This window comes from Trachinotus anak, unplaced genomic scaffold, assembly GCF_046630095.1.
Source record: "Trachinotus anak isolate AG129_WGS33_773 ecotype Australia unplaced genomic scaffold, CSIRO_AGI_Tana_v1 ptg000002l, whole genome shotgun sequence".
NCBI lineage: Eukaryota > Metazoa > Chordata > Actinopteri > Carangiformes > Carangidae > Trachinotus > Trachinotus anak.
The window spans coordinates 22,854,580-22,880,959 of NW_027273853.1; the positions used below are offsets into that span (position 1 = coordinate 22,854,580).

General features: G+C 38.9%; 2 protein-coding genes across 9 annotated transcripts in view; one reads left to right on the forward strand and one right to left on the reverse strand.

Annotated features, from left to right (window-relative positions):
* Nucleotides 1-921, reverse strand: part of ppfibp2b (PPFIA binding protein 2b) — a 78,299-nt gene extending 77,378 nt beyond the window's left edge. For 4 of the 8 annotated variants that reach the window (XR_011694644.1, XM_071506456.1, XM_071506471.1 and 1 more), the window contains exon 1: nt 684-903. The gene's annotated coding sequence lies outside the window, so the exon portion shown is untranslated. Of the gene's footprint in view, nt 1-683 lie in introns of all 8 variants that reach the window. The other 4 variants (XM_071506463.1, XM_071506497.1, XM_071506489.1 and 1 more) reach the window with 4 other exon arrangements.
* A 2,692-nt stretch (nt 922-3,613) lies between these two features.
* bmal1a (basic helix-loop-helix ARNT like 1a) overlaps nt 3,614-26,380 on the forward strand; it is a 30,766-nt gene continuing 7,999 nt past the window's right edge. The window contains exons 1-13 of the mRNA XM_071506693.1: nt 3,614-3,750; nt 12,873-13,053; nt 15,863-15,926; nt 16,578-16,725; nt 17,167-17,187; nt 17,386-17,418; nt 19,301-19,330; nt 19,911-20,068; nt 20,747-20,826; nt 21,132-21,224; nt 21,770-21,887; nt 22,659-22,808; nt 25,189-25,435. Of these exons, the coding sequence (XP_071362794.1) occupies nt 15,881-15,926; nt 16,578-16,725; nt 17,167-17,187; nt 17,386-17,418; nt 19,301-19,330; nt 19,911-20,068; nt 20,747-20,826; nt 21,132-21,224; nt 21,770-21,887; nt 22,659-22,808; nt 25,189-25,435 (1,124 nt within the window). The 5' untranslated portion in view covers nt 3,614-3,750; nt 12,873-13,053; nt 15,863-15,880. The remainder of the gene's footprint in view (nt 3,751-12,872; nt 13,054-15,862; nt 15,927-16,577; nt 16,726-17,166; nt 17,188-17,385; nt 17,419-19,300; nt 19,331-19,910; nt 20,069-20,746; nt 20,827-21,131; nt 21,225-21,769; nt 21,888-22,658; nt 22,809-25,188; nt 25,436-26,380) is intronic.

Sequence of the window (26,380 nt, forward strand, 5' to 3'; positions counted from 1 at the left end):
GGCTACATGACTGAGCAAGCGGAGCGTCACCAGAGTCGCAATAAAAAAGTAGCGCTTTTTTTTTTTTTTATTGTGCACAGGCCAAATTTACAGTCATGTGGCAAACATGTCTCCTATTAACTGTAAGTGCATTTTAAATATTCCACAATATACCTACCCTACCCACTGTATGCAACACTTACTGATAACCCACGCAATATTAAGCCCCTAGCATTCTCAGAAGAAAAGTATAGCCTACTCTGGCCTAAGTAAAGAGGATTAAAGGTATGATTAAGTCTCTGCAAATACTACTGCTCACCACAGAAAACACATTGGGTCTCATTATAAACATTTATTTATTTCTCACTATTTCTCCTTATGTACAAAATCCGATGAAGGAAGGAGGGAAGGTAAAGCTGAAATAAGTTCTTCTTATGAAAACCGAGCAATTATCCACGGAAAACCACTTAAACACAGCTTTTAGGACTTGTCTATTGTTTGTTGCATTAAAATACCAAGTTTGTTCATCTTAGTCAATCTTCAATCATAATGTTATTGTCTTTTCTTTTTTTCTTTTCTACAAATTTCATTTTAACTTCTCATTGAAATGAAATGGCTTTTTCTGACAGCAGCAGGATAACCTTAAAGAGCACCACAGAAGCAGACTACTACAGTAATGAGCCTCATGTTGTCATTTTACTTACGACAGGCGGTGCAACTCCTCTGAAGCTTTGTCGAAACAAATCCAGTACTTATGTTTGCGGGAGACACTTCAAGATAAAGTGGGCACACAAACACACACGGACTTCCTCATAACACACACATGAAACTCACTCACACAGGTAAGAAGATGCCCTGGACCGCACAGTTGTCCCTCGCCTGTGCTCTGCGCTTCACCGTCCCCACTCTGTGCGATCTCCTCTCACTGATCACCTGCCATGTGATAGTTACGATGCGTTCAGGAGCTGCTTGTAATTCATATGATCATATCTCGTCCGCTCGAGTGCTCTTCATTAGAGCACAACGGACTGTGTTTTATATATTGATTTGAGATGTGGTGAAGCCCACAGTAATCCACAATGAATATATTTGTGAATAACAACAGACGCCGTGCAAGTGGGCTAATTCATGAAATAGGCTAATATTTTAATCAAAACAGTAATATTACTTGCAAGAAGAAGTCCAATAGACAGCAGTGTTGAATAATTACACGTAACGCTATTCTAATGAATATTCAAATGCATCACTTCCAAATTCTTCAACAGGGACAGGGACATGTGAATGCAGTGCAAGGTCATTCAAATAATGTGTTGGATGATTTAAATTTAGAGACATAAAACTACAAACTCATCCAAAAAAAAGTTTTTTCTTATGCTTGTCTACCTTACAACAGACACTTCGGCTGGAAAATGATAAGAATCTTTTAGTATCTTCAAGATGGTTTAAAGCTTAACGCTGTCAGACCACTGACAAAGCAGCACAGAGATGAAGAAAACATGCACTCACAAGGAAATGAAAACTACATGAATTTTACTTTGACAGCCTACGATGTTTTATTATGACCTAGCAGTGACATCTAGTGGCGTAAAGTATGTTTGCAATACAAGGCACCTCATTTATTTTACCTTACCTTCACCAGAGACACATACACTATATTTATATGTATCTAAAGTAAGAAAAAAAAAGTTATTTTGATTTATGGACCCTGACCCAGACAATCTTAATGTTGATCTTGTTTACTTATAACCATTAATTCATTAAATAATTTGGATCAAGAGACCCAAAATGCTTCATTAGCCAAATCAGGGTCAGCTGCTCTTACAAAACCAGCATAATATAAACTTTTCACCAGAGAACAGGACAGACAAATATGAAGTGGCCATGGAGTCAGACCAGATTCAGGTACCCTTCCAGTTTAGCTGGTTTCTCCTTGTGATATCTCAGTGCGTCATCATCAGAAGCTTAATTGAAAGGAAGAAAGAAGGAAAGAATTACACACACAGTGATAGTGAGACCTAAATGACAGGAAAAGCAAAACGCACTGACCCAAAGTAACACAACTTACTGAAATCATGCAAATCTATTCAGGGAAAACTGATTTTGATATTTTCCAGCTTTTTACTATTTACTGCCTCTGATTGTAATGTGATAAATTACTTATACTGAGCTTTTTGAAAGATCAAGTACGCTGCTACATGTTTCTGTTCCTATTTTAATTTTAATTTACATGTAATATGATTTATTTTTTCTATTAATAATCTAAAATCAGGTGAAACAGGAGAAACTGTACATCTAGAACAGCACCTGAATGTAGCCTGGTGATTGGGATTCAGTGTAAAATGGGGGCAAGAAACTACTTTAGTCAGACAAACAAAAGCATCAGCGAGGTAATGATCCTTAAAATGTATTTATTTATTTAATTATTGAATTTTTACAAGAATGTGAAAACAACATCACAACGCTCTTTCATTGTCAGGAATCCAGCTGTGCATTGAACACTTACTGGCCATATCAGTCTCTGTCGCTCCCCTTTACTTTGATTAATTGCAAATATGTTTTTACTTCACACTGCTAAGGTACAACATCAAATCAAATGATGTGGAACTCAAGGTGAACTCTGCATTTTTACCTGTTTTTTCTATTTGTCACTCTAGAGGAGCCTTGTATCAAAATTTACATGGTGCCTACATTTGTGTTTAACCACATTGGCACAAACAGGAGTCAATGGGGACAAACACATATTGTTGTTGTAATATAGGGCCCTCTAGTGGGTAAATACGACTATGCATGAAAGCATAGTGTTTTTTTTTCTGTCCCACTTGTGCTTTATATCTCAGTTTTCAGTTGCTTAAATGAACAAAATCACACCAATCAGATACAGTATGTACACATGACCTTTTCAATTACACTATCAGGTTACAGCATTTATTGTGTATTTTAGTAAGGGAGAGAGAAATATGACCAGCAGGAGGCGTAAATGCAGCCTACAGTGAGAGCAACCGCAGAAGCAGATGCAAACAATAGCAATGGTTCTTGTTTTCACGAATGTCTCCAGAGACTTCGGTCACTTTAAAAAACAAGTAAATCATAAGACATCATCATTACAATGACAAGTTGACTTAATCTGCTTTTATACTAATAGACTGTTACTGTTACAATTACAGGAAATACCAGAATAAAGGTGTGACATAATAATGCATTTTTTTCCAAGTGGTTACGCTGACTGAGAAATCAAAACAATAATATGGCCTATATATATATATATATATATATATATATATATATATATATATATATATATATATATATATATTTTATAATTACATTTTATGACCCCTCATATTTGATGCCTCATACTATTTAATACAAGTAAGTGAGGAGACAACATAATTTTAACATCCAAGCATCGAAAATACAGTATAAGACAATTTAGCTCCGGACCAGCTCATGTTGTAAGCCTGCCTCCTAAATGACTCGTAATGCAGTGTATACAAGTGATCTCTGCATTCCGTTCTACCCCGGCTGTGATTGGTCGAGTAGCACGTCCATCATGTTTTCCCAGCGTGAACTTGTGTCTGATTGGCTGGAGGGACACCTACGGCAGCAGCACAAACGCGATTGGTTGAAAAACTAGGTTAGTGGTCCGACAGGCATGACGGAGAAGAGAAACTGGGTCACCGATTGAAATTCGTTTATGTCACAGTTGTGTGGGTCGCAACTACATATTACCCAGCGGCATTCAATGGATAGACTATTCTCAGTGGACTAACTGTAAGTATACAATGGAAACAAACCTGTTGGTTATCGATATTGCATCTCAGTGGCTTTGGTGGTGTTTTGTCCATGATGGATATCGTCGATGTTTTCCCAGCGCTGTGGTCATGTCAGTGTGGTTTTCTAGAGCAGGAGGAGGGACGTTAGCTAGCTGGCCAAGTCTTGACAGTTAGCGTTCCTTGGCTAGCAGCTGTAGGCTAATATTAGACAACGGGACTAAATGCTGAAATGGATGAAAGGTAGGGAAACCGCCCTCAGTTTGGGACCTCAACTTTAACTGTTGTCAACAATTACAAGGTCTTGGATAGCTAAGTGCCGGTCCGTGTTATATGTAAGATAAACGTCACCCAAGTGCGAGCGATTAAGTGAAAAGTGCTAGCAAGCTAGCTATGTAAACAGGCCTTGGTGGTGGGTATGTAGCACACGGTTTCTTCGACAGCATCCAAACCTGCTGCGATGACTTCAAAGCCTACATCACATAATTCTTTACAGCAGGAACGTGTGGGTGCAGCCCATACTGAGACCTTTGGCTTTTTCGAAACCCTGTAGGCTCATGATGAGGTTATGAAATATCGTGACACAGTGTTGGCATTGGCAGTGGAAATGTGGCGACCGCTCGGTTTCCGCAGTGGCTCCTGAAAAGATGGTCATGATATTGGGTTTTGAGATTTGGTTACCAGGTGCACCAGGCACCGTCGCTGCCTATTGTTGGATGATTTGCTCTCAGGGATCCTGAGCTTTAGCTTAAGGAGCCAGGTTTTTCATGAGGGGGGTTCCTGGAGCACTTGAGACGAATGAGGAATGGTTGCTCTTGATTGTTATTTAATCTTCTGAGTCATACTCACTGGGATGAGTCTTCACAGACTAATTTTTTTTCTTTCTTTTTTTTTTTTTTTTTTAAGGATACAGTCTCTTCCAGTGGGTTCATGGTCTTTTAATAATCTCTGTGGAATTCTTGATGTGAAACATTCTGGTAATTGTTTTTCTATTAGTCTGCATTGGCTGTTATTTTTATGATTAGTTTGAAATAGTTAAATTGCCTTTTATAGTGGTTGGATTGTTGAATGTGCAACTTGTGTTTTGCAACCCCTTTGTGTTCTCACCTCTGTTAAAACTTTCTTATAAGTCTACTTCAACAGCAGTTTATCAGTAGGTTTCATGACAGAGAGAACACCACCTGTGAACTTCAGACTTCGACTGACAAGTCTTGTTATTTTTGCTTTTAGACAGGTAGCAACCTACATTAATGCTTATCAGCACTGATATGCTGACACACAGGCATTTTGAGAATAGGAGTGTATTGTCACGATTCAGCAGGGCAGCAATTAACCATACTGTTGATTATGGAGACAAACAAAGCAGTCATATGTGTAAGGAAACCATGTCCATGAAAATTGTTTTAAATTTTGGCTTTTTCTGGTCTCTTAATGATGACATTGGGTACAATAAATTATTTTCTGAAAGTATTAGAATCTTTATGCTTAATGAAATGAATGTCTCTTTGTGTCTTATCCACTTGTTACTACCAATGATTGTGTCTGACAGTTTTCTCTTACCAAATTATGAGCAATGAGGTGTTTGTTTAAAATATTGTTATTGATGCTTTCTTTCTGTATTGTTCAGCTCATTGTCCACAACTAGAGATGCAATATTTTCTTGATTAACCACAAAATTATTTGCACATCCACACAGGTGTTAAATCATTCTTATTCATTACACTTCAACTTGCATATGTTAATGTTGTGAAGCTAGAATTAATTTTAGGCATCAAAGTCAAAGTACTACTACTGCTGTCAGACCAAATTTTGTAAGGAGGAATTTACTTCAATCATCTTCAGAGCATGGAGAACTAGAAATTGCATGAGCAGGGTTATAAGCGTAAATGGGAGCCAGCCCGACTAACTGACTAACAACAGCATTCCATAAGTTTTACATATACAAGTTTTACAAGTTGTACAACTTCAATTAGACTGAACTTTCACAACGCAATCAGGGCTCCTATCAAAAGAGCCAGACAGATGTTAGTTAAGTGCCGTTTGTAGATGTCCATGAAGTCTTGATGGGACTTCTAATCAGGCAAGATATGTGAAAACACCTGTTGTGATGTATCTTGGATTTGTTGGATCATGTTGTTATTCACCAAATGGCCAGAATTAACCCCTATAATAAACCCCAATAAATTCTTGTATCAAATGAATTGGGCTGATGCCTAAGCATGTTTTTTATTAAACAGAAACAAAATGCGCTGCCTTGATTTCCTGAGAAAAATCCTAAACGAAAAGTTTGATATTTTATTTATTGTTTTTACTCCTCCGTGCTTGCGACCACCATGGCTGGAGACATTATGTTTTTGTGTTGTTCATTCCAACATCCATCTGTCCCATTGGAGGGGATTTTTTTCAAATTTGGTAAAAGCTTTGGTGGTTAAAGGTGTAGATTTTTAAGATCCATGTAACCTCACCACTAACATCATTTGTTCACAGATTTTGTCCACACAGTAATTTTTTTTTCTTACAAAGACAAACATTTTCTACACATGCACAGACTTGAGTGACCTTTGCAGATTTATTTTAGAGGTCGATTAATTACTTTGGCTTTATTTGTGAGCATGACTTTACAAACTCAAAATCTTATTGACCCTAATTTTAGCCTATAACAACACCTTCAGCTGAGCCACTCCTGGCATATGGAGAACCACTGGCTCCGTGCCTGCATCACTGGCTCTGATAATGGCTGCTGTGGCACAGTTATCTGCTGTGGAAATGTTTGAAAGTTCAATAGAAATCCAACTGAAATTACATGTGGATGAAACTGATCATTTTTATTTTATCTTTATTATATTCTCAAATTAATTCTTAATGGTTGATAATAAGAGATCATCACACATTTAAATAATCATTAACATCCCTATTTACAACAAACAGTATTCATTTAATTTGATTATTATTTTTGCTGTCTCAAGATTAATCAGCTCTCATAGAAGCCTCACAGAGTCATCACCACACCAGAAGATGCTAATCCAAACCCCTGACATGGGAAACTGAGTTTTTGCTTCCATATCAGCTGATCAGAGTCATTTCAGTCAGCTCTGACTATGCTCTCTCTAGCTGAAGCGCAAATTTCCAGACTTCGTTACACTCGCAGACTTGCCTGGAGCGTTCCCAGGAAACCCGTGAATGCCAAGGTCTGTCGAAATCCACAATTCATCAACTCCACAAGGGGCCTCAAGTAGACTTTCTGTGGACTTCCACAAAGTCCGCTTGAGCTGCAGACTTGACTAGACTTTGCTTGGAAGATTATCCATAATCCATAGCAATATGGATGTGACAATGTGGAAAACTAGTTTAATAATGATAATATGTATCACATTTATTTTTTTTTCATTTTTGTTTTATTTGTTTGTTGATAATGATTCATAGTACGCATTCAGGATATGAACAAGCGGAATAATTTGGATTTGTAATGATCTGTGATTTGTTTTTGTTCTGTGATGTGAGGATCCTCATTTGAGGGTTTAATGTTGACATAAATAGTTAAGTTTCAGTTTCAGTTCATCACTTGATGTGATGGCGGTGAAGACGTCATTGTACGTGTGACAAAAGTCCTTGAGTCCAGAGGGTGGACATTTGGATTCAGCCTCTGAATTAACTGCGTGCGTGATGAAAGACAAAAGCCGTCATCAGTGTAGCACGGACACTACACTTCACCATGGCAACATGTAAATGACCCAAAGAGCCTCCCTCTCACTAAAGCATGAATGTGTGACTGTGCACATTTATCTTTAAAAAAACAGCACCAGCACCAGCAGCAGCAGTGAAAGAGCTTAGAGTTAATAAATCAACGCAATGAAATTATTCAGTGTAGTCCACTCATTCATTATTTAGCAGACTCAGATTTCCTTAATGGACGATAAAGTGCTGGAATCTCACTGTTTGTTACATTCAATTCTTAAATATATTTATTCAGCTGTAATGTGATGGGGACAAAGAGATTAATTTAAGAGTAATTTAAACAGATAAGACATATGTTTATTTTTACATCTATTGGTGCAACCTCTTCGACCCAGTTATAGCTTTATGGTTTTGGTGATTTGCAGCGCTCTCTTAAAACAGAGAATAAGGTTTTTGTCTGTGTACCTTTTGGGAAACCATTTGGATAAACTCTTGGGAACCCTGTGCATTCAACTGAAACGATGTGACAACCAGTGTAGTGTGTAGCATGACGGTGTGACAGGTGTTCTGCGATGGTTTGCCTGATGAGTGATGATTTTTGCGAGCGTTTTGAAATCTCATACTCTCGCACTGTGGCACACACTTTGCACGTGTTGCTAGCTGTAAGTATTTAGTTTCACATCCATGAGACATCCAGACAGGTTGTTGCACCTGTTAGGGATATTTTCACCTTTACATGGTGTTTGCTAACCTCACATACAGCACTGTGAGTGCCAGCCTAGCTTCAGCTAAGTTTAACCTGTGTAGAGGTACAATCAGAAAGATTAACTGAAAACAGGGACTTTAAACTTATTCAGAGATCAGGATGTGTTAAAGCTGACTATCTTGCAACATATTTAATAATCCCTGCTGTGATACTGGTGCTATGGGCAAAATATGCTGACTGCTAGCCCAGCCTACGTAGAATAGAAGCTGCAGTTACATTTTCACATAATGAACTGAACACTGTTCACTTAGATAATTCTTGCAGTGTGAACAAAATCGGCTAACATAAAATGTGTATGTGAGTGGGCGTTGTAATGTAAAGTGTGACTAATGTTGTGGTTCATTCTGTTTAACTTGTCTGTAGATTGACTTGCAGGTTGTTGCTTTAAATGTCAGTCTCAGGGTTTGTTCACACCTTGCACTGAAATGTATGATGGATGATCATCACAGCCCTAAACTCAGACAGTGTTTCCCGCAGAACCAGATTCTATTTGTGCCGTTTGCTGATGAGGGGAGGGGGTGGGGAATTGCTTATTTATTTGATAAAACCATATATAAGGTGATTCTCTGCAAATATTTTAACTGCCATATACTTTGTGTCAAATAAATAACTGAATCGTAGTATATACAGCTCCACTGCTTCATGTTGTCTCAAACAAATACCAGCCCTTTGTGGGGTGGGTTAGTGAGGGTTGATTACCGGCACACAGCACTGCACACTGCACACCCTGAATGACAGGCACTCAGAGAGGGCCAGTAAAGAGACAGACGGGGATGGTAAAAACCTTTATAGATTTGGCTGGATTTCTCTGGGTGCTCCTGATGCCTGGTCTGACTGTGACAGATGGGTCCATGGTCAGTGTGTTTAAGACAGAGAGAGAGGGGCAAAGAGGGGGTGAGCAAATCAATGGGCTGTGCACAGCTCTACAGTGAAATAAGGTTTTATCAGTTTGAAATAGTAAAAAAAAAAACTGACTCAGGTCTGAATGAATTTAGACAGCACTGATGAAGCATTGCGGTCTCTGAATGTGGTGGGTGGCCAGGGACATAGGACCACATGCATTGTATAGTGTGAACTGAAAAGCAGTGCAATGCAGATTGCTTTAAAGGAGCCCTCAGTTAACTTTATAGTGTTGGTAAAGCACATAAGACCTTCTTGCAATGTTAAAATACATCTGGAGTTGTGTTTCTGACTACCTGACAAACAGAAGTCCAGTTGTTTGGGGCTGGTCAGGTTGGTCACATGGGGTTTGTCAGTACCTTTTCACTAGTAACAGTCGCCTTGTCTTGGTGGAAGTGGGGGTGATGAGGGTGGTGACAATGAAAGACTCATTCAAAGAGGAAGTGCAGAGTTGGTTGGCATTTCTCTGTGGGCTCTTTACTATGACTAACACAGTTAGTTGATCTATTTTTAATGTAAGAGTATTGATAAATTGCGGCCAGAAAGAGACGGAGCCTGGCAGCGGGCGCTCAGCAAAAATGTTGGCAAAAACTGCATCTGGCCAATTTCATGCTAAAACACGAGTTCAGGATTTATTACTTTGTAAGCTGAATTACAAATGTCAAATTAACATATTTTGTTTGTTTTTCCCTTTTTTGCTTTGTGTACAAAACGAACATTGGGGTTTCAATTTTTACACATCAAAACTAAATAATGTTGAAACAGTACATGAAGGCTGGAAGAGAAGGTTTCATCAGGTTTCTAGTGTTATACAAAAAAGTATACAAAAAACTCTATTGTTTTCTCATCTTTGTTTTGTATTGATCATGCACTTGTGACTTCCAGTAGCAGAAATGTTGACGCCACACAAGTGGTGTTGGAAACCTTCAGAACAGTGTGGTCAACTTTGGCATTAGAGACTGGCTCCACCACAGGAGGGTGAGTCATTTCAACCATCATGACTACATGTATGGTCTCTCTGTCAACATCTGTGTATGACTCCGCTGCTCAGCTCTTTAAACTACACTTATATTCAACTCTTTTCTTATAAATCCACTTCGACTTCATCAAAGGTGATGGTGATTTGCTGGACAGAATAGAATATGAGACTTGATGGCTTGTTTAAGTCCAATGTAAGGTGTAAGCTTTGAGATGTGTAGTTCTTTTTAAACATGGTAAATTAAGGATGAGATGATAATATTAGAATTTAGCATTTTACCAAGACTAGCAACCAACATTAACAACTTGAAAACTGGAGAAAATAAGGGAAGGAGGAGTAAAAGGTCAGGAACAAGCTGGAGATCTCCTCCCCAAGGTCCAACTACCACACACAGTGATGTTAAGACCAGACAACAACACTGTGTGTAACATGATCAGGATGGGAGCCACTGAAGGTTAAGTGATGTGTGCTGAATGAGTTAATTTGAACGACTGTGTGCAGAGTGGTCCCCAGTGTCCCTCTGCTATGGTTTGACACTCATCGTGCTTGTATGTGAAGTCATCACTATTTCCATCACTGGTTAAGGTGGAAGTGTTTGTGATGTGGGAGATTGGGTGGCTGATTTGCTGTCTGGATGTTTACCTTCTTTTATGAAGAGGCTTGCTGGCTGCTTCCTGACTGTCTGAGTAGGTGTACAACAGGGAAACTAAGCTGAATGGCATGCTGACTCACTGATGAAGTACAAGTAGGTGGTGGATGGAAACAGGCTGGCTGGTTTGAGACCATGGAGAACGGCTGACCCAGTTTCCACTCCAGCAGCCAGTTCCTTTCAGTATTCAATCATGACATAGTGGTTTTCCCCTCTTCGCCTAGAGCTTTGTCCCAATAAAAGAGCTCACCGAGCCTGTCCTGACCTAGTAGTCTGCTACCTGCTACTTCAACAGTGCTTCTTGAACTCTGCATTTTGTTGTCGTTAAACATTCAAATGGCCCAACAAAGTGTTTCTTCTGAACCTTTACAGAAACCGGTCATAGTTTCAGACTGGTCTCTATTCTGTTATCATTTGTTTTATCCTTTTACATTCTTTTATTAGATGATGAAGAATGCAAGATCGTTCACTTGTATGTGTGTTTTTCTTGTTTGTTTGTTTGTTTTTGATTTAGTTGACTCTAATTTGTCTAAGTAGCAAACTGATGCATTATATGTCATGGCTGTACATTCAATACAACTACTACTAGATTTTCACATTTTCATCTGCAGACAGTAACACTGTAGAAACAACCTGACACATTTTCACATTAAATCAACAGATATTTTAGGTAAAAATCGTTAATTTACACCAGACTCAAGTTCAAACGTGAGTAAGTACAGGTTACAGGTTAACTTAAAAAAAGTCCTGTATGCCACTATATGGACACTGGTCATGGATGCTGTTAACTTTTAGTGGCCGTGTCTTGCTCTTTATTGGATTTACAAAGTTTACACTCCAGCAACTCCGGCCAACATTATCTGAGATTATGTTTTTAAAACACATTGATTAGTCCTCATCCTAATTTTTCTTTGCAATATTCTCTCGTAACATTTGATGTGAAAATATAATGTTTTAAAATACAATCAAAACAGACGAACAAAGTATGTAAGCAGCCATGATAGAACATTCTTCCTTCGCATAATAAGAAGGCTACAATCACGTCGTCCATCTGAAATCAAGGATCCATTGTGTCAAAAATGAGTAAGAATTTATAGTAGTGGAACGACCCGATAGCCGAATGGTTTGGGCGCATGCCATGTGGGCGCAAATGCTCTGAGCAGTCAAGTCCCCGGTTCGACTCCCAACTGGCTGGACTCTTTGCTGCATGTCATTCCCCTACTCTCTGTCCCGTTTCCTGTCACGCTCCACTGTCCTATGAATAAAAATTTAAAAAAAGATTGAGGAGTAAATTTTTCATCATTATTATTGTAAACTGCATGTGTTGTGTGAGAATATAAAACATAAGAGGCATATATTAGCAAAAGTAACCGTCAGTGGAGTGTAGAGAATTGTCTACTCCGACCTCTTATGTGGTCATCGCTTCCAGACCCAGCTGAGCTTTCAGCAGCACGGTACCTGAGGTGAGCCCGTAATGGACTCCTAGTCTTCTCAGCAGTTTTCCAAAATAGAAAGAAGAGTAGGAAGCAAGAAGGCTTGGGCTAAGGCTGCTAAGTTTATGAGGTTATTTGGTAAATGGACTGCACTTAAATAGCAGCTTTTCACTTTAATGGTTTACCCATTCTCACACACACACACACACACACACACACACACACACACAGATACATGTGTAAAGAAGGCGGATCCCTGGATTGAACCGAAAACCAAGGGATTAGCAGGCCACCCACTGATGTTTCCAGTATCCACAGTGCTTCTGCCGTCATAGTGTTCATGAATGGCAGAGGTAGTGAGTTAATACTAATAAGGAAATTGTTAGTAAGATTTGAAGTGTTTACATCAAAGAGCAGCAACAATGCAAATGCAGATTTGCTTGCAAGTTAAAACAGAGAATAGATAAAATCTGTCTTTAGCTTTCATATGTACACAAAGCTTCAGGAAATGATAATGACTTTTTTAGGTCAGTATTGATGAACATAAGGAGTTCTCCTTTTTTTATTATTGCATATTTGCTTTTAATCAAGTTATGTCATCTGTACAGAGTGGTTGTTACATGTGGTGGTGCTAGTAGTTTCTGATCTATTTTGTTTATATGCTAATTTTAAAAGATCAGGTTTGCACTTGCCTGACAGTTTTCTCTTCATCTCTCCCCAGAGTTTGACGGTTTTACCGCAGCTGCAAAGGATCAGATCATATTGGGGTAGACTGACCACATCAAAGTCGATGAAACTAGGTCAGGCTGGATCAAAACTAGACCAGATCTGAACGGAGAAGAACAGACTGATCCAGACGATACCAGGTCCATCCAGGAGGCCTGTTCCAGTTTCCTATCCAGGTAACTGATCTCCAGGCTGTTAATCATATTTAACAGAGCCAAGGTGCCCACTGACTGTATGTATCAGTCTGACTCGTGTGGTAACTGTCACAGAGTTGAATCCATAAACAGAAAAAAACAAAGAGACTTACATTTTTTTGTACTTTCTCCTTCCTGCTCTCTCCACTCTTACTTAAGAAGTTATTGGGGCATATAAAGACAGCTAGGCTTTCCTGATAACACCTAATGTCCTGCAAGTTGGCATTGGAAAGTTTGCAACCTTGCAAAGTAATGCCCACCAGGCACTTTCTAAGTTAATTTCCATCTCCATTAAACATCCATATATTTCAGTCTGACAGGCCATGAAAGTTCATGGTTGTCAATCCAAGCTGCTGGCTAGTATTTACTAACCCTGGCTCATTGGCAGCTTTATGTTGATTCATCCATCAGGCTGCAGTAAAGCATCTGAATATTTGTCAAATGAACAACATGTTGAGATTCAGTCATTAGATCAATATCAGCCTAACACGTGTTTGTAGAAATTATGGTTGGTTATTCAGCCTTCAAGCACATATTTGTTGAATTTTACAGCCCCTGTAGGAACCTTTTCAGGAACCCAGGATTCATTTCAGGAGGTCCAGTGGTTTCTGGGAGCCTTACCTGTGGTTTTCATAGGAACAAGGGTCTAGGTTTAGTTTGTCTGGTACTTGGCCCTCAAAAGGGCCCTGCTCTGGGAGGTAGTGCTATCTGATGGCCCTGGAACTGTCAGGGTGGAGTTTGGTGATACTGAACTTTGTGGTTAGGTCAAACGTAAGCCTTGTAGCTACTACACTTTATGTATAGTATCATTCAAACAATTAAAAAGCACTGAATGCAACTTGGATCAATATTAGGATGAGGGGCAGACATTTCTTGTCATGTTTATTAACATTACATACAAAGTAACATTATTTGATTTATTGATTAAACAAAAAAAATTTGAGAGATTGAGACTGTGTGTAACTGTCAGAGAGAAGAAGCAATTGAAAGGTTTAGTTTCTTGTGGCTGCTCAGTTGATCAAACTAATTGGTTAAAAAGGGGCTTTAGTGCACAATGAACTTGAGTATTGGATTACTATTCAATGAGCACCAGCTAATTTATATGATCACAAGGTATTGACTAAATGTGGCCAGCTAATCTCTTAACTATACTTTGCCCTGTGTAGTGCTGTAACTAACAGATGATTAATCAATGAGTTGATTAGCTATTGCCTATCTTGATAATCAATTGATGGTTTAGGTCATTTTTAAGTAAAAATTTTATTGTTTGTTCCAGCTTCTCGAAGGTGACGATTTGCTGCTCTTTGGGCTTTGGACTCTTAGATGATCACATTATCTTGGGATTGGGGAATTTTGGCATTCTTTTTATTGTTTTGTGAATTTTTATGGACTAAACAATTGATCAATTAATGGAAAATAAGTGGCAGAATAATCGATTTTACAAAAATTAGTTGCAGCCTCAGCCCTATTTAATAAACTTAACTTAACCCAACAAACCATGTAGTCACTGCAGCTAAAGGCAAGTCTCCTTAAGTAAGCTCACAGACGTTTCAGTGTCTCAGAAAGTGGTTAAAAAGTTCGTCAGAGGCAGAGGAGAAAACAGCACAACTTAATTTACTTTTCCAGGTTTAAATGAGGAAACGTGATCACACAACACATGACAACCACTGATTATGGTTTAATAATGAGGCCTGTTTGGTCTGTGGTGGTGGTGGATTAACATATAGGGTAACTGACAATGATTTTACAGTCAGTTTTGATTAAGGAGAGAGGACAATAACTGGAAGGGTGGGTTAGGTGTCAATTCAGTTTTAGTAGAAGGGTTATGATGACTGCATTCGTGTGCGTGGGTGTTGTGGAGGTATCTTTAATATCTCTTGTTACTATATGTCAGAAGTGAGTAAATTTAAATATCTGGGTGTCATTTTGGATCTAAACTCTGAAAGGTTTGATACCCGTATTAGGAAACTATCCAAGACTAACAAAATGTAACTGACCATGTACATAGGCATGCTATGATTTTAGTACATATATTCTACTATATGATCATCAGGGGCAAGGCCTCCTAACCCAATCAGTGTATAATTGGGAGATTACATCAACAGATATAGAGAAAAGAGATAAATGCACATGGTGCCTAAATGCTCAAACATGCAATAGGTAGTGAGGTAATTTAGCTTCCATGGTTCCCACAAACACTTAGATAACCCTAATACCATATATTTATCCAGGCCGTCTAATGTTAGAGGGAGTGACCATGCTAATTGGCTAACTTCAGGCTACTTGCATGTTTCAAATGATAAGCCATGTTTGAGTGAATGTTTGCCTAATGAATTTATCGAGTCATCCTTTACCCTCGAAATGATCACACACACACACACACACACACACACACACACACACACACACACACACACACACACACACACACACACACACACAGACTGGATGTAACAATGTTTATCTGTATGGTCCCTGTTAAAAAAAACAAATGAATAAATTAGATTTATGTCTTACCAACTAACTGATATGGTCTGACCTCAATTTGCTTGAGAAATGATAAGTACAACATACAATATTTCTATGCGTGCAGTCACGAAGTAGTGGCTTCCTGTTTATTCTGCCTCCACATCTGACCTAGATGGCGTGATGTTTGCTGTATGTGTCCAGGCAACTGTAACTGTGTGTCTGTGTTTTCTTTCAGTGTTTTTGAATTTTTCTTTAATCTTTGCAAAGTTTCAGAATGACTCCTCTTGATTGTCAACTTGATGTTTCCTTTGTATGTTCACAGTTGAGGGCTGAAGTGTGGATGGAAGGAGATGATTTTAACACAGAGGCAGTGATGAACATCTGTGGTGAGTGTAACTTCATTGTGCTCCTGCTTTACACCAGATGTGTTTGACCCATCCTAAGGAATATATTTTATCTTTTATTTCCGTCTGTCCACATATCTGATCTAAAAGACTTGTGAATGTTTTTTTTTTTTATTCTTTGCCCCTTAAAACTGAAGTTGTCCCCTGTTTGCATGCTTGAAACTTGCCTCACTGCTCATATTCCCGCTTTGATCTTGACCTTTTGCTCTTACAGAGATGTCATGTCAGAGTCCTGCAGTTAGTAACATGACTAATCCTGATCATACCTTGGTTGTTAGAAGATTATTTGCATATTTAAATGCGCCGCCATTACAGCGAACAGCCCCTTGTGATTGTACTGTAGTGCTTTTAGGTCTAGCTCACTTACGCATGTTACCGTTAGAGTAACTGTCCTTTCTGTGTTATTTACATTTTCTTATGGTGATGTGAGTTTTAAGTAATATTCATGAAAACAGTCTGGGGAAATTTTACAACAAAGAAGCTTTGCTTGTGAGTGTCTATTATGTGTTGACAAAGGAGCCTCAGTGATTATAAAACACCCATGTCCCACCCATGTCTTACCTAAGTCAATTCTATTTAGAAAAAGCCACAGTGTTGAGGCTGGATAATAGAGGTGTTTGTATTTCTCTGCAGATGACCTGATGGCAGACCAAAGGATGGACATATCGTCTACAATGACTGACTTCATGTCTCCTGGGTCCACCGACCTCATCTCCAGCTCCATCAGCACCCCAGGCATGGACTACACCCGTAAGAGGAAGGGCAGCACCACCGACTACCAGTAAGAAGGCCAAGAACAAAAGAAAAAATGGAGAAAAGAAGGAATGAGAGGGAGAGAAATAATGTCAGTGAGGATGAAACAAGGAAAGGAAAGTGAGGGGGAAAATGGTTTGAAGGTAGCAAATGGCACAAAGGAAAGACAAGAGGAGGGGACAGGGTGGGTGAAGGGAAGTTAGAAGGTTTAGAAAGATATTGATCACAATGAAGAGAAACATATGCAGCATTTCTGGTCTTAACCTCAAGACTTATTCTGGGAAAACCAACATTTATAATCTATTGATTTATGACTCCTGTAGTCGTTGGACTGTGCAGGCTCAGTAATGGTCCCTATAGAAAGATGTGGATTATTAAACACCGTGAGTCAGTGTTGCTTTTCACATGTGTCAAGTTTTCACATTTTTAAACAATCTACTTTAATGAATTCATTTGTGTTTCTTTGCAGAATCGATGGCTTCTCATTTGAGTAAGTTCAAACACCTTGATGTTTGTAGACTTGAGCAAAAGTTTAATGAATCAATCTGAAATACCAATAACCCACAACTGATTTTGCACATGAGATAACGAGTAAACTGAAAAACAAAGCTGCTGAACCCAGTGAACCCTTTTCTGAAGTGCTGTTTTTATGTGTTCAAACTAATATCTCCTGTCTTTTCCTCCATAGTGATATGGACCCAGACAAGGATAAAGTGGGGAGGTAAGAGATCGTCACTACCATGGAGACAAAGCTTGAGCTTTAATCTTTAATCTTTAAAACCTTTGTCCTTTTCCCTGCTGCTGAAATGAACCAGTTTCCCTTTGAAATCAGTTCACTAGACTTAAAAGGGTTGGAGCACCCAACTCATAACTAACATACTCTTTTACCTGCTCTCAGTGATATCGGGGATGGGGGGGGGGCAGATAGTTTTGGTTTTATTTGTCAGAGCTATCTCATGAGAGATGATGAACAAAATTCACATGTGGTCCAGGCCTGTTGTACATGTGGCATACAAATAGTCTAACTTTCTGCTTTGACTTAATAATTATAGGAATAAGGAAATGCCAAAATATGCTGAGATAAAATGAAATATCTGCTCAACACGTTTTTATCTGCTAACTTCTGCGAACAACACTCTGAGGTCCACACTGTGAAAATGAGATTTGGGAATGATGGTTTACATTTGAACAGTGTGTGGAACACGTCGCCTCATATAGGAGTTTGTGAGTGTCAGTTGTAGTGATTGATTATCAGGAATGTCCAGTAATCAGTTTGTGCAGTTAAGAGTGTTTGCTCCCTCTGAATTGAGACACTTGTACCAACTAACCTGTTTGAAAGAGGAAGCAATGTTTAAAATAAGGACAGAAAAATGTTCACGAATGAGGCTGAAAGAGAAGCTACTGATGACTAAATAAATCACTTTTATGAAATTTTAATATTAGAATCAGGCTCTGGTTTATTGCCAAGTAGGTTTTCAATATAAGTGGAATTTTACTTTGGTGTTTTGGTGCAAAGCAATAAACATAATAAGAAGGAAAAATATATATAAAAGATAAAACAAGTAAGCACTGCAGATCACTTAAATATAAACAGAAAAAATAATAAGAATAAAATGTTTACAATACAAATGTGAGGAAATATAAAATATCTAATAACTTCAGCAAATATAATTAAAACATTGTATGTGTATGTATGTATATATATGTATATGTGTATATGTATATATGTATGTATATGTGTATATGTATATATGTATATATATGTGTATATATATATATATATGTATATATATGTGTGTGTGTGTGTGTGTGTGTGTGTGTGTGTGTGTGTGTGTGTGTGTGTGTGTGTGTATATATATATATATATATATATATATATATATATATATATATATATATATATATATATATATATATATATATATATATATATATATGTGAATATATGAATGACACAGTATCTCGCTGTGTGTGTGTGTGTGTGTGTGTGTGTGTGTGTGTATATATATATATATATATACACACACACACACACAGCGAGATACTCTGTTTTTATGTCTTTTTTGTTTCTTTTTATGATTTAAAGAGAAACTGAACAATGGGGGAGACACAGCACAAGATAAATTCTCAGTGCTGTAAATGTTCCATAGGATAATTTTTCTTTTATTCTGAACACATGAAGAAAATCATGCTGCAGTAGGTTTTAGTCTGTGTTAAGTGAAGGAATATTTTCTGGGTGCAGTACCAGTGGGTTGGCTGTGAATCCTGCTCAATATTACACTTTTACATAACCGTACGAATGAGGAAGAAGAATGTGAAACGTCATATTCTTATTACATCAGTCATCAGATTGTACAGTCAGATATAACCCCAGCAGCATTACCCCAGTTGCATAAGCCTTGATGGTGTTTAAACCAATAAATGAGGTTGGTTACAGAACCTGTGAGCTTGGCTGTGGCCCCATTCCTTCCCCTCCCTCCCTTTATTCACCCTCTGCTTCCTGTCCTGTTAATTAAAACCTCACAACCCTGAAGTTAATTTTCCTTTCTGAATCATTTTTGCCAGTTTCCCCTTCTCTAATGTTTCTCTGTTTTTCTTTCCAGCGACCAACAGGGCCGGATTAAGAATGCCAGGTATAAAAGCTCCTCTTCTTCTCTCTCTCTTTGTCTCTCTGTCTCTGTCTCTCTCTGTGTGTGTCTGTTTGGGGACAGAGAGAGCTTTGTTTATGTTGATAAAAGCAAACTTTATACATTGAGTGTATAGATCTTAAAATTATGTGGAACTAAGGGGCTGTGAAAGTGTACCTAATGGCTAATGACAAGCTCTCTTGTCATACCCTGGCCAGGTGAAAGTAAAGGCAGCTTTAACCTTAGAGTCCTGGACAGACTGAACACCACAAATGGCTTTTCATATTTAATCTTTAGACAGCAGTGTTTTCTTAGCAACAGGCCAGCTGATTTGTATCCTGTCAGATAAGACTCTGAGGTGATGGATAATCTGCAGTGCAGATATCCAACCCATTAAAGGACAACTTGAATGATCTTGCATTCCTGCTTTGTGCAGTTTTAGGTTTCAGTCTCTAATAGAGCAGGGAAAATGTAATCAAGCTGATTATTGTGGGTATGTACTTAGGATTCATGCCAGCAATGTGTTGGAAATGGAGTTTAATCAGTGTAAGACTGCTCATGTATGGTGGTGCTTCTCCCTCCACAGAGAGGCTCACAGCCAGATCGAGAAGCGTCGCAGGGACAAGATGAACAGCTTCATCGATGAGCTGGCATCACTGGTACCCACCTGCAACGCCATGTCCCGCAAGCTGGACAAACTGACGGTCCTGCGCATGGCTGTCCAGCACATGAAGACACTCAGAGGTTAGGATAAGCTTAAAAAAACAAATGATTGGCTGAAAATAATACTGCCAATATATTATATTCACATAATGTACAAGACTGTCAAAAGAGTCATGAGTGATGTTACGTTAGTTAGAATTACAGCAATACTGACACAGCTGGGCTAATAATCAACAATTGATTTGGTATTGATCAGTAATCCTGTCGGCCATCTAAATGATTGTGGCCGTAAAAATATTTCTCAAAACATTGATCAAAAATTGTTGTTGTTTACTTGAAGTAAATGCAAAAATAGCTACTTTCTAACTTTCACAGAAGGAGCGAAACAAGCTCAGAGTTTGCTGATGTCAGTGTATCTTCAGAAAGACGTCGGATTCTAACAAAATGATGCCAACATAGGCTAATTGACTTAGTGGTGTTTTAGCAGATGTTGAGTTTTGCCCGTTACTAGAATGTCAGTATTTTTTTATCTCAAGATGGCATGAGCATGAGACATTTTTGAAGATGTTGGATTTCAGTTACTTAACATCATAACTGAAAACCAAGAAAAGGTCAACGTCAGCTGTCGCTGGTATTCTACGTCAAATTGACGTTTGCGTAGTGGTCATTGAACTTTGGTCACTGGACACAAGCCACATTCAACCAAGCAGTGTGCCTGCAGGGTGAATACCTACAGATGTATGTTTACTGTTGTTGCAGGTGCAGCCAACCCGTACACAGAGGCCAATTACAAGCCTTCCTTCCTCTCAGACGATGAACTGAAGCACTTGATACTAAGGGTGAGTGCAGAACCGAGGACCAGAAATCTAACACTGACGATACAGAGTCCAGGCTGCATTGTTAGGTGATGTAGATGAGGGGTAGAACACAATATTTTATGAATGGCAGTCTAATGTAGTCTGCCATTAATTTTCATCATTTATTGCTTGTCTGCTAATTCTGTGTTCTAAACCTGAAACAAATTATAGAGCTGAATCATATTGTGTTTTCTTACATTGGACCAAAAATAGACATTTTTGTATTTTGAGTTATTTATGAAGAAAATACATTATTAAAATGCCTTTTTTCTGTGTTTTCGGTGCAGGCTGCTGATGGCTTCCTGTTCGTGGTCGGGTGTGATCGTGGGAAGATTCTCTTTGTTTCTGAATCAGTCTACAAAATTCTCAACTACAGCCAGGTACGCTGACACCGTTTCAGAATCACAGGCGTAACAAACACATCCAATTACTTTATTATTGTACTTTAGCCATTTTAAATAATTGTTGAACCCATTCCCCCATGAAAGACCCATAGTATATAGTTTAATCATTGAAACACTTCTTGTGCAGTGTCACTTACTTTCTAAAAGATGCAGTAGCTCAGTGTTGACCTTGTATTTCTTAAAAAGAAGGATTTTGAAAAATCAACAGAATCTAATTCAAGCTGCAGATCATCGCAACTTTCTTACCTGAGTTGGAAATTCTGTCGTCTCAGCAGTTCAGTTGCAGATTAAACTTTTAAATTGCCTTGCACTTTCCCAGAAAAACCTCCACACCAAATAATTTAAGTCACATTAATCTCAGCTCTGACTTGGAGCATTAAATGTTGCTTGAATTTGTGGAAGAAGACTTTGTAATACATCAGTTCTGTATTTGTCCACACTTTTTCTATGTTCCCTCCACCCTCTGCTCTCTCACTTCATCTCTCCTTTCTTTTTTTTTCTCTCTCACCTGCGATCTCTAGAACGACCTGATAGGTCAGAGCCTGTTTGACTACCTTCACCCCAAGGACATTGCCAAGGTCAAAGAGCAGCTGTCCTCTTCGGACACAGCCCCACGAGAGAGGCTCATTGATGCTAAAAGTAAGAAAGCTCAAACATAAGTCCGTGGTTTTATAAAATCAGGATTCTGGTTAATATTGATCTCTTGTTTTCTTCCCTCCACCCTGATCTTGTGTCCTTAGCTGTTGGTAGCTGTCAGCAATCTCATGGCAACCTTATGACACCAGTAAAATGATTTAGTGTGAATTTCAGCATGAGGTTGTATTAAGTTGTTAGTAATTAGTATAACTGAGTCATTTTAAAATGATGAAACCCCTTTTGCTGCAGCTTTATATCTGTGTAGATAAGGATTCAGCCTCTGATACCAGCAACTAAGATGTTATTCATCACAAAAACATAGGATGATTTGTGTTTCCTCTGAGTTGCATGAGCTATAATTTTGTATTTGGCAAAGGGAATTTTACAAAGAAGAGATGGAAGTCTGCAAGTCTGAAATATTACCAACAGGAAATCAAAAGCTTTTGACAAGGAAACGGTGCAGAAGAGAACCAATGACTAGACATGGTTGAATACATTTTCTTAATGGAAAAACTTGTCTATTTTAAGAGTGCAGACACAGATGGAGGAAAAGTGGGTGAAATGGGCATCATTCATCACATAAGATAGATGCATCATAAAAAAAGAATAATTGATTTTCACTGCAGGAGGGTCTGACTGTCTGAGGAAGCACCGTTTTAGCTTTCAACATTTCAGACAGTATAAATAATGTTTTGAAAGCTTCTGCACTGGACATTTAAAAACAATAATATTAAAGAAAAACAAATGAATTTTAACTGCTGTGTGTATTTGCAGCTGGTCTCCCAGTGAAGACCGACATCACCCCCGGTCCATCTAGACTCTGTTCTGGAGCCAGACGGTCGTTTTTCTGCAGGATGAAGTGCAACAGGCCTTCTGTCAAAGTAGAAGATAAGGACTTTCCCTCCACCTGCTCGAAGAAAAAAGGTGCAGTACTGCTCTCTCTGCACATGGAGAAAAACTTGAACTGTCTTAAAATAAAAATGTCACTCAAATCCTCCTCTTGCTGAAAAATGCAAACGCCTTCTCCCAGAGCAGCGCTTCAAGAAGCAGCTCTGTGCTGTTCAAAATGTCTCCCTGTCAGTTTCCATCTTTGAGAGCCAGTGAAGGGCTCCTTACTTTCAGTTTAACTTTTACTCCTCATACTTAACACACTTTTTAGTTTTTCAGTTACGTTTTTACAAAAGCAAAAGCCCTGATTTCCTGGTGTTCCTGTGTTTTCTGTTATAGAGGCACATCCTCATTAGAACGAGGAATCACACCTCAGTTGGCACAAGAGCAGCTCTGTTACACAAGCAAGGAAGTTGGCCTCTTTAAGTACATGTGTTTATTCACTTAACCTTTATCTAACCAAACTGGTCAGAAACAAAATCTTGCACACAGTACAGACAGTAACTCTACACTTTTTATGCCCAAAGGAATAATGAGGTAATAGTTAGTCTGATAGCTGTTAGATGTTTTGACTGAAAGGCAATAATCTGTGATGTCAAAGCAGGAATTTGAAAAAGTAACAGACTGTGGATTTGGCAATGGTGATGTAAAATCGCAATTATTGATCAGTGTTTCTGCTAAAAATTGAACATTGGTCAGAATAGTAATTGCAGAAAAAAGGTGCTTTCACATCTGTAGCTCAGTTAATTTGCTCTGGATGAAGGAAAAAAACTAAAACGTTTTGGTGCATGATGACGTCAGAGCAACCTGGATCCATTTGGAGAAAAAACACATCCAGACTGACAGCAGCTCGCACGCTGCCTCTTATGTGTTACTTCAGGATCAGACCTGCCCTAACGCACGTCTTCAGTGATCTGATCACAGGTAGACAGCTGAACAGGGTCGTAGAGTTCACAAGGTGATATCTGAGAATCAGCATCATTTGTCCAGACTGTGTCAAAAAAAGGATGTTCTGTACTGCATCTATAACATGAGGAGGTAGTAACTATGTGAAGTAGGATACAAGCACGACACACGACTGTTTGAAGTTCCTTTTCACTGTCAGACTGATAAAGGGGAAAATCCTAGTGCTCAGGTGCTGATATGCATGTGCGTTACCATGGTTACCAAATTATCTTGCATACATTTTTAAGCTGCTTACACTGGTTGCGTTTGCTTATTTGACAGTTCACGATCAGCAGATTCATTTAAGCCCTGAATTCATTCGAAAGTCACACATCTGCTCTCATAACATCCTGTGGTTGGTGTACCACATACCAACTGCACCAGGGTGGAGGTGCTTGGAACTGAACCAGGGCTCACTGTTTCAGGTGGTCTTGGTCCAGTACTGTGGTCCAACCTAGTTCAATTCACACAGGGACTGTACTAACAGCGCAAATGTGCCAGAGGTCAAGTGTTGAGGCACTCTGAATCAGTACTGCACACAATGATTTCAACCGTGATGAACGCAGCAGAAACACCAACGCATTAAAATTCAAGTAGCAGCAAAAGCAGCAGTTCCAGTTTGAGAACTCCAGTTTGAGAACCTGTGATCCTTCGGTCCAGAACACAGCTGTGTCTTTGCAGCTGAGAGTTTTTCTCCTCTTGATTTAGGAATTTTCACCCACACTTTTTTTGCAGATCGCATCAGTTTCTGAGATGTTTTTAGGCCTTATATAATGAAAGTTGCAGCTGCAGCCCTCAAAGGATGTGTTCAGGCACAGTACGCTGCATAGATCATCCATGTTTTTGTAGCATAACAGCTGAGTGTGTTTTAGATGGCCCTTAGAAAGAGAGATGTCTAATTCTGTAGCTGTTGAAAGGAGATTAACATACCACCAAAAAGTTCTCTTATCCAGTGTAAATTAACTTAAATAATTTAGTGTTTTAATATTGCTTAATTTAATGTTATGCTGTTCAGTCTAGTCTGAGCATTTGCTCAGTGACTTCCTGTTATGGTTGATGTGGGGGGAATCTTAAACATGCTGTGAAGGTTATTTACATCTCCTCCAGGCAGGAATCTTACTCCCATGTGAAGCTGTAGAGTTTTTAAACAGTCATGTTTGTTGATTTTCTCAGTTAGTGGATTATTTTTAAATGAAGTGTTTTGTGATCACAAGATAACAGATTCATACAGATTATGTATGAATTCCTATAATGTGCAAATTCATTAAACATCTTGAACAGTATTTCTGTAATTGATTAGAGATGTAAATAATTAGAGATTTATTTTTATTTTTTAGTATTTTGATATAAATCATCCCCTGTCAGATTCAGTCCACTGAACTGTAAGAATCTCCCATCATCCCACTGAGGTGGTGCCTGCTTATTTCCAGTTAAAACCATCCTCACTTCCTCTCTCTTCCTCTCTTTACAGCGGACCGTAAGAGCTTCTGCACCATCCACAGCACAGGCTACCTGAAGAGCTGGCCCCCAACCAAGATGGGTCTCGACGAGGACAACGAGCCTGACAACGAGGGCTGCAACCTCAGCTGCCTGGTGGCCATCGGCCGCCTTCACCCCCACATTTTCCCCCAGCCCAGTCTGGCAGACATCAGGGTGAAGCCCACAGAGTACGTCTCCCGGCACGCAATCGATGGCAAGTTCGTCTTCGTTGACCAGAGGTGAGACGCAGTAGTGTGTGGGGGAGCGTTAAACAGGCTGGTACTTTAGATAACTTTGATTTATTTGGTAGGATGAAGTTCAACGTGTACCACATCCATTTCTGAGGCCACACCTTCAGTTTACCTCAGTTGTTATTTTAGAATCTGGTCTGTGGTGGCTCTTTGTCAGGATCTGAATGAACTAATAAAATTTTCACACATCTGATTTTAAATTTTCCAGAGGACGACATTAAGACAAGAAGCTTTCAGGCAGCAGTTGAGACCTGTGACAGTTCAGTTAATACATGACTTTCATTTGTATCTTCTGGCATTAAATTTTTACAGAAAATTAGAAACTAATGGATGTCATCACTGATCAGACTTAGTGTTAGCACTGCTTCTTGTGCATATTGTCACATATTAATATCACAATTTGCATTTTTTTTACCACAGTACTCAGTTGCAAATTGTCATTCATATTAAGGATTATCCTAGTTAGCAAGTTAGTTCACTCAGTACTTTGTATATAGTCCACTGTATAGTAAGTTCCCTATTTTGTAGCACTGTTTGAATGTATACCGGTCTGTGGTCTCATGTGTGTCAGTTTAGGAGACTTGATGTGAAACAGTTTGAGAACCACTGCCCCAAAGAGTGAGCAGGGAGAAGTGAATGAATGAGTGAGTGAGTGAGTTCAGACACATCTGTGGTCTTTTCACCTACTGTCGCGACAGAGTGCTCCCACTGCTGCCATTATAATTTGATGTGGTGAAAAATATGTTTTAATTTTGCCCAAATGGTCAAGATTTATTGAAAGTGGTTGGATTTAAATTCTCTATGCAGGAAAAATGAGTTTAGATGACTGAGAGTGGGGCTCATGTTAAAGTGTTTGAGTCTTTCAGTGCTGGATACTCTGTGTATCTGTCTGGTAGTTCAGCACATGTCCTAATGTTGGAGAAGGGCTAACAT